This window comes from Solanum pennellii, chromosome 2 (genome assembly GCF_001406875.1).
Source record: "Solanum pennellii chromosome 2, SPENNV200".
Classification (NCBI taxonomy): Eukaryota; Viridiplantae; Streptophyta; class Magnoliopsida; order Solanales; family Solanaceae; genus Solanum; species Solanum pennellii.
In genome coordinates this window covers 58526053-58538416 of record NC_028638.1, presented here as the reverse complement: position 1 = coordinate 58538416, position 12364 = coordinate 58526053, and the positions used below count along the sequence as shown (strand labels likewise).

At 35.5% G+C, this 12364-nt stretch overlaps 2 protein-coding genes across 2 annotated transcripts; one reads left to right on the top strand and one right to left on the bottom strand.

Moving 5' to 3' along the window:
* The first annotated feature begins 2288 nt into the window (after nucleotides 1-2288).
* Nucleotides 2289-5435, top strand: LOC107011136 (protein IN CHLOROPLAST ATPASE BIOGENESIS, chloroplastic-like). Its single transcript, XM_015210503.2, has 11 exons — nucleotides 2289-2459; nucleotides 2768-2851; nucleotides 3442-3516; nucleotides 3608-3650; nucleotides 3800-3857; nucleotides 3989-4156; nucleotides 4240-4302; nucleotides 4378-4472; nucleotides 4575-4656; nucleotides 4743-4853; nucleotides 4989-5435. The coding sequence occupies exons 1-11, from the start codon at nucleotides 2345-2347 to the stop codon at nucleotides 5154-5156; spliced, it is 1062 nt and encodes a 353-aa protein (XP_015065989.1). The 5' UTR covers nucleotides 2289-2344; the 3' UTR covers nucleotides 5157-5435.
* LOC107011135 (filament-like plant protein 7) lies at nucleotides 5414-12022 on the bottom strand. The gene is made up of 7 exons (XM_015210502.2): nucleotides 11805-12022; nucleotides 11643-11689; nucleotides 10656-10841; nucleotides 9482-9620; nucleotides 6678-9069; nucleotides 6540-6600; nucleotides 5414-6142 (listed from the first exon to the last, which is right to left on the bottom strand). Exons 3-7 carry the CDS (start codon nucleotides 10752-10754, stop codon nucleotides 5675-5677), a joined length of 3159 nt encoding a protein of 1052 aa, XP_015065988.1. The 5' UTR covers nucleotides 10755-10841; nucleotides 11643-11689; nucleotides 11805-12022; the 3' UTR covers nucleotides 5414-5674.
* Between the last annotated feature and the right edge of the window lie 342 nt (nucleotides 12023-12364).

The following is a 12364-nucleotide window of genomic DNA, read 5'->3' as shown; positions in this document are numbered from 1 at the left end:
AAATCTAACAACGGAAAGAAGGATAATGTCACTAGACACTAATGCCTCCAAACTGCACCTCTTATCAATCTTTGGATTACAAATAGTCTTGTTTGATGTTATTCGTTTAGTTTTGTAGCGATGGACTATTATAATTTTATTCAATTTTTTAATATTATTTTAACTTAAAATCCTAAAAGTATATTTCAGTCTTTTATTTATGAGTACAAACATGCACAAATATTTCTAAGATTTTTTAAATCATACCAATGTATTATTTTGAAGTTAAATTATTTTATTTTTTTAAAAAAAGTTGGTGTAATGTATAAAAATTCAAAAATATTTGGTTAAAACAGACCTAGAGATTCTATTTCTACACATGTCCTAGTAATAACAAAGCATTTAGTAGTGCGCACTTTATTATGAAAATAAAGACTCGCAATAATAGTGGAAAATACTAAATTAATATCTAAGTAAAATTGTAATAAAAAAGTAATTTCATTTAAGAGTATATTGTTTACTAATGGAGGGAGAGTATTAGTTATGAGTTTGAATGGATCCATTAGATGTTGCTTAAATTTACTTGTGTCATGAATCTCATTATATATATATATATATATATATATATATATATATATATGAAATTAAAGTGCAAATTTAGAGCTTGTTTGAATTGACTTAAAAAATTAAAAATATATTTAAAATAAATTTGATCAACTTTTAAGATGCACACCCTCTTTATTACTAAGATGAGCTAGTGAATTTGACGACAAATTCAAAATTCATGATCCTTAATTCTTGGCTCCCCTTTGATACTATAATAAAAAGGGAAAAGGGTCTGATATACCCTTCAATTTTGTCATTTGGAGCTGATATACCCCTCGTAATAAAAGTGGCTCATATATGCCCTTACCGTTATACAAACGGCTCACATATACCCCTGCCGTTACAAAATGGCTCATATATACCCTTTATTTAACGGAAGTTAAAAAATTAGTTTTAAATTTATATTTATTACTTTTAATTTTTTTAAAAAAATTATTTAGGGACATATATGATTCTTCTATCAAAGTTTAAGGTATATTTTAAATTTTTTCATACATGAATTATTTTTTGACTTCTTTTATTATAATTATTTGAATTTCTTATTCTTATTTTGTTTTTTTCTTTCATTCCTTAGTTTAAAGAATAAACAATTAAACTATTTTTTTTGTGTGTATTGTAATTTAATTTCGTATTCGAAGAAAAAATTTGGTCATCTACAATAAGTTTTACAAGAATATTAGTGAAACATAAATAAATTTGATTATCAAAATAATAATTATAAATTAGTCATTGAAACAAAAAAAAGTCAAAAAAAATATGTTTGACAAGGATTAAATTTACTCATATGGGATTATATTTTTTAGAAAAAATAATAAAAATTTAGATTAAAATTATTATTTTTTTCATTTCCGTTAGAGGAAAAGGGTATATGTGAGCCATTTGTTTACAAGTAGGGGTATATATGAGCCACTTTCAAAACAAGGGGTATATTAGCTCTATATGACAAAGTTGAGGGGTATATCAGACCCTTTTCCCTAATAAAAATTCAGAAAAATGACAAAAATCCCTCCCTTAAGTTCACTCATTACCCTTATCCCCTATTAGTTTTAAAAATATCTAAAATTCCTCATTTTTAAGTCAAATGAGGCGGATATAAAAATGTGACAAAAAATGAGGCGGATGCAAAAATGTGATAAAAAAATAAGACGGATACAAAAATGTAAAACTGAGGCGGATACAAAATGTGACAAAAAATGAAGCGGATACAAAAATGTGATAAAAATGAGGCGGATACAAAAAATGTGACAAAAAATGAGGCGGATACAAAAATGTGACAAAAAATATATAACGTATCCGCCACCTTTTTATTGTATCAGCCCTATTATGTATCCGTATTTTTGTATATTTTTGAGGAATTTTAATCATTTAGAAACTTAAAGGGACAAATGATCATTTAGCCCTAAAAATATGTTATTTATGTTATTTGCCCTAAAATTATTGTTGTTTGTTATAGATAAAAAAAGTAGTAATAAAAAGGTAAACATATAACATAAGATAGATTTTGAAAATAACTTTTATGTAAAATTTGTATTTACTATATAAGAAATTAAGAATGTTAATATTGAAAAGTTTAATGGTAATTTTGGTCTAATTGGTAAACAAACAAAAAGGGACCATTTGGGTAAATCAGCCCAAGGATTTGTGGGTTAAGTTGAAGTCGGCCCATCCCAGCCCAGCCCAATCCATTTAAATCGAATGGTTCAGTTTTAGTTTCCCACTATACCCATCATCAAACACACAAGTAATATCAGGAAAGATAATGAAGTTGGGTGGTGGAGTGGGTTTTGGATGTCCACGCGCCGTCGCATTTCCCGGCATTTTGTTCAGCCGCTGCCGACCAACATTCCGATGCTATTCCTCTTCTTCTGCTCCAGGTAAAGAAAACTGCAAACCTACAAATACTTCTCCCGTGTTTATTTGTACATGTATTGTCTAGCCGAATGCCGATGTCTACTAGTTTTGAAATGAGGTCTAGTTGATTGATATAATTGAAATAAAATGTGGATTTCCCAATCGGCGATCGTTCACTGCCGTGCCATGTTAGTATGAATTGCATCACTGCCGTGAGGTTTTTTGTCTAGTCTAATTTGATACTAGTTGGTTGCTACTGCACCAATTCACATGTGTTTTGAATGCACAGATTCGTATTTGAAATGATAGTAGTGGTAATTTTTCAATGCAGACCATGTTTCATTTATCAAAGATGTAGCTGCAACTCAAGCACCGGAACATTTGAATGAACTTCTCAAAATCCTTCAGGTGAGAGGTGAGGCAATCTAATTCCATTTTTTAAAATTTTGATTAATTTGAGTATGCTTCTATTAGAAAATAAGTATTAAATGGAGAAGCCTGCTTTAATCCTTATACTAGCTCTCGACAGTTATACTGAAACCACTCTTTGGAAACTTACCTTTTTTATGTATATATCACGATATAACTGGTCATAGGTGCTTCTAGTTCTAGTTAGTATTAAAGTTACCTTTTTCATGTATATATTACAATAACTGGTCAGGAGTGCTTCCAGTTCTAGTTAGAGTTAAAAAGTACTTTTCTTTACCTGTAGGTCCTCTTCAATGTTTGTTTCACAGTTATAGTTAGGAGTAACTTATCGTTACCGAAACTTGAGGTGTCAGGGGGGGTCCTGTTAGGGTAATCTTTTGTTTCTCTTGGTTACTTGATATTAAGGAAGTGTCATAGGATGACCTGGTACGCCCGACAAAGACTTGGGTATATCCTTTCATAGGCTTACTTAAATGAGATTTTTGGCTTAGGTTGTTATTGATAGTTTGATTGTCAACATAACTGATGTCTGATGGTCTCTATGAACCTCATGCACTGCTCAACACCTTATGATAGGTGAAGAAATAATTTCTCCTGGTGCCAAGCAAGGGCTGGTTCCTCTAGTGATTCCTCTTTCCAGAAGGAGTTCAGGTATGGTGGAGAAATTGGATCTGATATCAAGCTTTTCTAAAGTTGAAAGCGTGCTTCTATGTTCATTTTTTTTCCTTCTCTTCTTTTGTAGATTCTGTAACTGCACTGTTACGATGGCCAACTGCCCCATCTGGGTAATATTATTCATCAAAATGCTGAGTTTTCTGGATATCTCTGTTCTACTTTTTGGGTGCTTATCTCGGTTTATTCTCCGGTCTCCTAATTGCTCTCAGGAAAAGGGGGAAAATATTTTGTATCTGATTTACATCTTCATTGTTTACAGGATGGAGATGCCGTTGGTAGAAGTGCGCAAGTATGGTGTGTGGCTATTAGCTAAGAATGTAAGCTACTATGAACTTGCTCTACTACTTGGGATCTGGATGATGTTTGATAGGGTTAATTGCTTCACTCTTGCATTCTGCTTTGGTAGAATGCACAAATTTATCCCACCTTTCCTTTTACCATGCTATAGGTAGATCAGTACATTCACAGGGTTTTGGCGGAAGAAGATGCAAATGGTAATCAAGAAAAAGTGGATGAATTGTTCCGGATTTCAGCTGGTGCTGGAAAGAAACTTTATGAGAAGGGTGATTTTGGAGCATCAAAAATTTCAAACATAGATACTTATATATTGAAGAAGGTAGAAGGAAGGATGTATACGGCAATATCTTGATGATGGTCATTGTGACTCAAGCTAATTGCACTTATTGATATTCTCTCTAGGTTGGCTTGTTTCCAGATGTACTGGAGCGCAGAATTAAGCAACATTTTGACAATGGAGACAATGTAAGAAAGTTCTTTTTTATCTAGTCAATGCTCAATCCATTGCATTTGGGTGATATATATACGTGCTGTTGGAAGATTTCAGCTTTGGTGACGGGAGAATTTTATACAAAGAAGGAGCATTTTCCAGGATTTGCGCGGCCTTTTGTCTTTAATGCTGAAGTTTTGCTGAAGTCTGTAATATCTCATAGTTTTTCTTCCTCAATAAATCCGTGTATTTATAAAACAAGTTATTTCTACAACATATTTACTCATATAGTTCTCTTCTTCTCTAGGGTTGGGCGCAATATAGAAGCTAAAGATGCTGCTAGGGGGGCTTTAAAATCACCATGGTGGACTTTGGGTTGCGAATACCATGTACGCAATTCCTTGATCCAATCAATTTGTTCTTGCCTTTTGCAGCATGCTGATGCTAGGTCTATCTGGTTATCTCTTTATTGCAGGAAGTTGCTAATATGGCTGAATGGGAAGATGAACAAATTGAGTATATCAAAGAGAAAGTAACTGAGGAGGGTAGGGAAGCCGATCTAAAGAAAGGGAAGCAACCTGCTCAGGTATCTCTAAACTCTCTATTAAACATGAATTTAAATGTGTTTACATAAGAAAATGATTTCCCAGATTTCAGCACCTACTCCTTGACAAAAAGAAGAAAAACCTTCGTTCCTTTTCTTCCTATACCTATTTTGCAGGTTGCATTGGATGAAGCTGCTTTCTTGTTGGATCTAGCTTCCATTGACGGTTCATGGGACGATTGTGCAGAAAGGATTGCTGAATGCTACAAGGAGGCGGGCCTGCATGAAGTTGCAAACTTTGTGGTTTACAGAGACTTAAATACCAGCAACTTTACTGAATATTAAACGTCTTACACTACTCCCTATGAGTCCTAGTAAGTGGCCTATTCAGTTTTGCCTCTAGCAGAGTGTACTCTAAATTCTTTCCAGAAAAACAAGAAGAGACTTCACAGCAGTCCTTTAAATATGCACCCCTATTTTGATCTCCTCTCACACCGGGGTCAAATGTAAAAGACCAAAAGTAAAAATGTGTAATAAGTAACTTGCATTGAAGTTGAAGCAGGTGCAAAATGCGTCACGATCCAAACATATGTTCAGCATTGTATAATCAATTAGTTTTTGAGATATTTCTGTTGTTCTTTTCTTCAAGTAACAAAAAGCGTACTGGGAAGCACGCCAAACATGGTTCATCCACCAAGACTCAAGAAGTTTCATCGCTTGTATCATTTTTTTATTTTTTTTTTGCAATCGGAACACTATATCATTGAGGTTAAGGAGTGGTTCTAGTTTCATATACAATACCACATACAATAAACATCACCAGAAACAAGAAGCCTTGCAGCTTCGAATGGCGTCCATGCAGGTCACACCTTAAGTTTCGTTTTGTTACTATTTTTCTTACCATTTCGCAACAACTTCCTCCACAATCCAAGAACACTTCTTTTCTTGCTAGGTATGATAGGCAGGGAGCCAGTAGCAGCTTCATATCCTGAAAGCACACTACCATTTGTCAATGGAGACTTTTCTGGTTGTTTCACTGATCCGTCAACACTTGAGAAAGTATTTCTCTTGGCATCCGGAATGACTTCCTTGGTAGTATGAGATCCCATTTCATCCTCAGCCAGCATCTTGTCAAGAAGAGATGAACGGCGTCCAAAACTTTTCTTTGGGGTTGTCATGGTATCACTAGTTGTTTCTGAAGTTGTAGATATCACCTTATCAAAGAGAACTGCATCCCCAGGCGAGGCCAATGCCTTCAACTGCTTCCCTAGGTTTAGAATGGTCTCTTGACACTCAGCCAACTTTTCTGAAGCTGCAGTGATCTCCCAATCCTACAAAATTGAGCAAAATGCTTATGTAATGCGGTTATTACATGTTTGATAGAGTTACAGAACTCGACTACTTCTTGAAATAGGCAATGAGATACATCATATCATTTACAAGACTACATTTTTGTTTTTTTCCAAAGTTTCAATTGATTTTTATCTGGTCATTTTGGCAAGTACAGAACTCTTCTAATTCTCCAACACAAATGAGTCATATCAATTAAATGTGACCCTATTTAGAAGTTTGAATTGTTCTGTAAATCAATGTTATATTGTAGTAGTACATTATTCCGTACCGTGTATCTGGAAAAACATCACTGATCTACGTGGAAATGAAGAAGAATCTCTAGATATTTTTTCTGTAAGGCCTGAGGTAAACTAACCGAAGCTAATGGGAACTTACGTTTTGAAGCTTTTCTTCAGGGTCCACCTTAGCATTCCCTGATAACTCCATTTTTTTGATGCTGCAAGTTACATGTTTCAGGTAAAGAAAGGCCCTTGACAACTACTTCTAACAAATTTATAAAAGCATTAGATGTACCTTTCTTGCTGAAAGTGAAGCATATGGCATGTAGAATCGAGCTTCTTATAGGAATTACTTTGGTCCTCGAGTTCCTTCTCTAAACAACAAGCCTTTCGACAAGCTTCATTCAGTTCCAGTTTAGCTGCTTCAAATTGCATCTCAAGGTCTTCTTTCGCCATTTTTTCTTTCTCAATTTGATCCTCAATCATCCCCTTTGACTGTCTGAGATTTTCTACTTCTTTTTGCAGGCTTTTTATTGTTTTCTCTGATTCCTGAAGTTGAACCATCAAGGAATCGCTCCGGAGAGTTTCTGCTTCCAATTTCCCTTCCAAATCCACCTTTGTAGTTCCCTCTTCAGGAAACTCATCTTTTGGTAGTTGACTTTCATTATCCACAGATGTTAGAACTTCTTTCTCTGGCACAGAACTCATCCGAGCGAGTGAGGTAAAAACAGGAGAGTATAATGGATTTCCTCTTTCAGTCTGAAGTTTATCAAATTCAAAGATAGGATTAATCACCCCAGTTTCCATTTCCCAGTCAAAGTGGTTTTTTATGGTATCCCTCATGCTTGAAACATCTTGAAGGGAAAAACAGTGGTTAACAATCCATTCCAGGGTCCGAGTTAATTTTTCAGTGAACTTCTCAATATGAACCTTCCCATTCAATAAATCACGGCATGTTTGGACAAATTCTTGAAGAATAACAGAAAGTTCTGAAGATTTCCACTGGAAAACACGAACCATGTAGGCTGTCTCCTTCGATGCACTTTCATATGGTAGAAGTCCATTACCATTGTGAGATAAGATTTCTGGAATACTATCATCTGTCGAGGGTATATTGATTCCTTCTATGATATCAATAACTTTATTAATCGATGTACCCATAAATGACAACATGCCTAGTTCACACTTTCTTTCTGATGAAACATTATCACCAGCTCCTGTATATATCTCCTTACAGTCACCATTGTTGGGAGAACATGTAACATCAGTACCTATTGCACTTTCATCTGCTCCAGCAGGGTTCTTACTCGAGGGAAACTTCTGTGCCAGGGCAGTTCTGATATCTTCCAGTATATCGTATGGGTTTCTTTCAGTTACATGTCCGTGCTCCAAGAGCATTTTCAGTATGTTATCAACTCCACCAGAAGCTTTATCTGTCAATATTGCTTTCGACTGATTATCATTGCTGGAAACATAACGATCTGTCACAGGAACTCTCTCTGTACTTTCTGCTTCTGATGAATGAGACTGAGACTCCAAAGCACCCCCACTTCCGTTTTCCCTCGGTAAGGCATGATGAACAGCTCCCAGAGGGTTAATTGTAGACTCGACCGCTAATTTTTCCATCTCTGCAAAGTCATCCATCAGATTTATGTCTGAAGCTCCTACACTTATAGATGAAGGTGGACCAATTTGTTTCTCATTTTTGAAATGCTCCAGCTCTGACATTAGTGCAGAAGCCCAAGACTCGGAACAGCCACCTATGTCATCACTGCCCATATCAGACCGTGATATCACAGATAGTTCCTGCGCAGAGGGGAGATATTTTTCTAGTTCAGCAGTTGTTTGAGCATATGTCATCCTAGAAAGTCTGAGTTCATTAGCTCTTTTGTTAAGAGCTTCTTTCAGAGTCCTATTTTCCTCTTCCAGCATGCATAATTGCTCAGAGAGGAAGTTAATATTTCTGTTTGGAGTATCAGGAGCCGTCTCTGAAGTTAAGTCCACTGAACCATTTGGAGACGGATTTGACTTCCTTATCCTCATTTTAGCATGATCCTTCCCCAGCATCTCAACTTCATTCTTCATTTTGGCCAAGGCGGCAGGGCCTGGCAACCTCTTTCTAACAAGGATGCGTAGCCTTTGACATTCGGAGTCCAGTTGTGCAATTTTCTTCACACTCTCCAGATGTTGCTTGTGTGCAACATCAGCTGTTCGGCGATTAAATTCTCTCTCCTCATTCCTGATCTCAAGCTCCTTCTCAAGAACCCGTACCTCGTAGCGCAAAGAAGCATTATCTTTTTCTACAGATTCCAGCCGCGTCATCAAGGCACTGAAATCTGCTTCTGCCCGAGCTATTTCTCCTTTTAAATGACCTGTTGCCTTCTCCTTTGCCATGAGAGCCATACTAAGCTGAGTGTTTTCGGAACCTAATCGTGAAAGCTTCTGCCCAGCATCTGCTAACTTCTTCTCTAAGAGAACCCTTGTTTTTTCAAATTCTTTTGATGTGTTTGATACTGCATCATGAATCCTATTCTCCTGCTCATCTCGAATGAAACGCAACTGCTGCATACATTCCTTGAGTGCTCCATCCAAGTTGACTAATCTCTCTTCACCAGCTATGCTCTGCTGTAGAGCTTTTTCTAGCTCCTGCTTTAGCAATCTTGCTTCAGTTTCAGTCTTCTCCCAGCCTACATATATCATTCACAAGTGACAACATTGGACCAAAAAAAATACATTTTTGTGATTTCTAGGGTGGACAGAAAGTAAAAAAATACAAAAAGAGGTGCTAGAAAAGAAGCTAAACTGTTGGTTTTTTAAAAGACGGGCAGCAAAAAAGGGTTGAAAGTGTCTCTATCATTTGATTAGCATAGAAGGGCTTTAAATAGCCATTTACAACACAGAATCGGCATAGTTTAAAATTATAAAATCTAAATTATCTCATCAACTAAAACAACCTAACGAAAATTCAAATTTTAAACTCATCTTAAATCTAGGCAACTTATTATACTAAAGTTTACTACAGTAATAGAAAACAATTTTCAACATAAACAATTGAATATGAATATATACAAATATGATGATAAATTTAGCTATGAGTACCTGCAATTGCTTCCTGTGCAATTTTCATCTGTTTCTGTGCAAAATCATCTTTACCACGACATTCCACCAGGGCAGAAGAAAGCTTGTCAGTCACAACCTTCAGCTCTCTTTCTAGATCAGCTTTATCACTAGATAGTGTCTGTAAATGAAGTAGAGTAGGTAAGCTTTTTCAAAGCCCATAAGACTATCATTGACCAAAAAGCTTCAAAACACATGCAAGTATAGGAGATTCAGCAAGTTCAAACAGGATCATCCTTTCTTCTGCTTCCAACAGCAGATGCATTCATCCAGATACATCCTCATCTTATTAGGTCTGAAGTTTCTTGTCAAGGTGGTGCAGAGGGTTATCGAGCCAGTTTGGAGTTCACCTTGCCCACCCATCAGAAGAAACTTGAGAAAAAAAGAACAGAAATAGAGAGGACATGCAAAGGGATTCTAATTTTATTTTTGATGAATGTAGAGATATGACACCGGGACATGGCTCTGATACCATGCAAGTATATGACACTTAGGCTTAACTCAACCTTAAAGCTTAGCTTGTGAGGCAAAGATTGCCTATATCTATTGAGCAACACATGTCCATTCCCAACCAATGCAAGACTCTAAGCCACTCTAACAATGAATTTATTCTTTCTCCAGATAGTAGGTTTGGATGGAGGGAAAGATGCATGTGGTGAGAGAAGTGTTTCTCAAATGTTAGGAGATTGAGATTTTAACCCCCTTAAAGAGTAGCTTTTGTATGAATGGTTCCAAGTTCCACTTATCCAAAGATCATTTCAAGTTATGTTTTGTATTAGTCTTTCTCAGCTCATAAGAAAGTATACTTGAAATCATAATAAATTATCAAAAATTGGATATGAAAGGATTATTTGCTTCATCAATAAAGCTAGCATATTCCTCTACTGCATCACTCCTAATTAAACTTAAGTCCGCCAGATTAAAACCCCAACAAGTAAAGGTGGCTAGTAGTTGAACCATGGTCATTTATTCACCGCATATCTCTAATCAATATGCAGTCAAAAGCAAAGTTTCTTAAAACTTGTCTTGCTAGGGAAATGAAATATGTAATGAATACTAGGCTGTCTGAGGATATGGGAATCACACTTGACCAACAAAATAAATAAATTGGGCAATGAATAGAAACAAATAATGAGAAGGACTACGCTTTGGTTACCTCTTCGTCATTTCTTCTAAAAGAGAGATTTGCTTTGTCTTCAGTAACCATGTTCTTTTCTGTGGATTTTTTCTTCCAGGGCCACGATTTGTGATCCATTGTCTTACGGGATATCTACAGGTGCAGTCTTATTTATCCAAAATGTTACTCAATTCTTCTCTTAACTACATCTATTCAATCAAAGATCTGCATACAAAAAATTCTTTTAACATAGTAACAATTTGACAACATAGAAGGGCTATTTCCGGAGAAACCTCGGCTTGAGTACAACAAATCAAAATAGATATGAAAAAGGGAAAACATCAGTAAAGAAAGCATGACAATTAATAAGTAAACAATAACAACAACAAAATAGTGCAATAACTGAAACACCATAAACAACATATAATGATCAGAAATCAAAAGCAAGACACTACAGCAATAAGGCCAATACTTCTACAGATACCATCAAACCCAAACCCATTGAAAAACAAGACAACACTCCACTGTCTATCAACCTTTTACCCTAATCTGCAACCTCCACACTTTCCTGCAAATTTATAATATTATTCTCCATAAAACCCCAAAATTTTCAATAGAAATCAATAATCTCAGTCTAATAGGCGAAATAGCAAAAAGGAGATGCAATTTGAAAGTGCTTACCGGAGTCAACTGCACAAATCTGATATATAAATCATTGGCACTCAATGCACTGATGTAAAAATTAGTGTATTGGATCCATCTCTAGAGTAGTTTTCCAGAAAGTCAATGTACAACTCTATCAAACAATCACTTCTATATAAATGCCATTTGCTAATGCAATATTTGAATAAATTTATTTCAATTTTAAAAATATCAATACAGGCACACGATTTTCCGCCTTCTCTATAATAACAACATTATATGTCAAAATACAGCACAGCAACATACCCAACCACAAAAATACAGCAAACAAACACATAAGCAATGATTTAAAAATAATAATTAAAAAAAAAAAACAGGGCTTACATTCAAACATTTGATAACTGAACAGTAACTCCAACCAGCTGATAAATCTGTTGAAAAACAACAATGCAAATGAAAAACCGAACTCGAAACAAAATAAATAAACAGTAGAAAAGAAACAAGTAGAACATCAATTTCAAATCATACTATCATTCTGGATCCTACCTAACCAGCATGAACAGAGCCAATGCCAAAGAGTTATGAACAGAGAGAGCTAAGTTTAAAAAGAGAGGATGTCGGTAACTGGATCTGGGTCGGGTCGGGTAGTGAAGAGGAGACAGAAGAGAAAAAGTTTCGCGGGTTGCTTTGGGTTGACGGAGCGTAAGGGAGAAGGAGGTGAGTGTGTCAACTGTAAACCACTCACACGCTTCTTGTGTGGGTTGAAAGAAGTGTCACTGTCTATATACTGTCCCCACTGCTCACCTTGACTTGTTTATCGGACAACAATTTCTTCTTTTTTTACTATATTTTCACATTCTTCAAGTTTGTCAAAAATGTTCAACTAAAATAGGTGAATATTTAGAGGGAGGTAGATGGCACAATTTGAATTTCACAAGTCAAACCATTAAAGTTTGATCGTAAATTTAGGTACAAGTTAATTAATTTATTTTTTTTATGATAAAGAAAATATGTATTTGCTATTTTTTAGGTGTACATATGGTAAAACCTCCAATCTTATGCAATAACTCGCAAATCACATAAGAGAGATAACACTCAACCTAGAA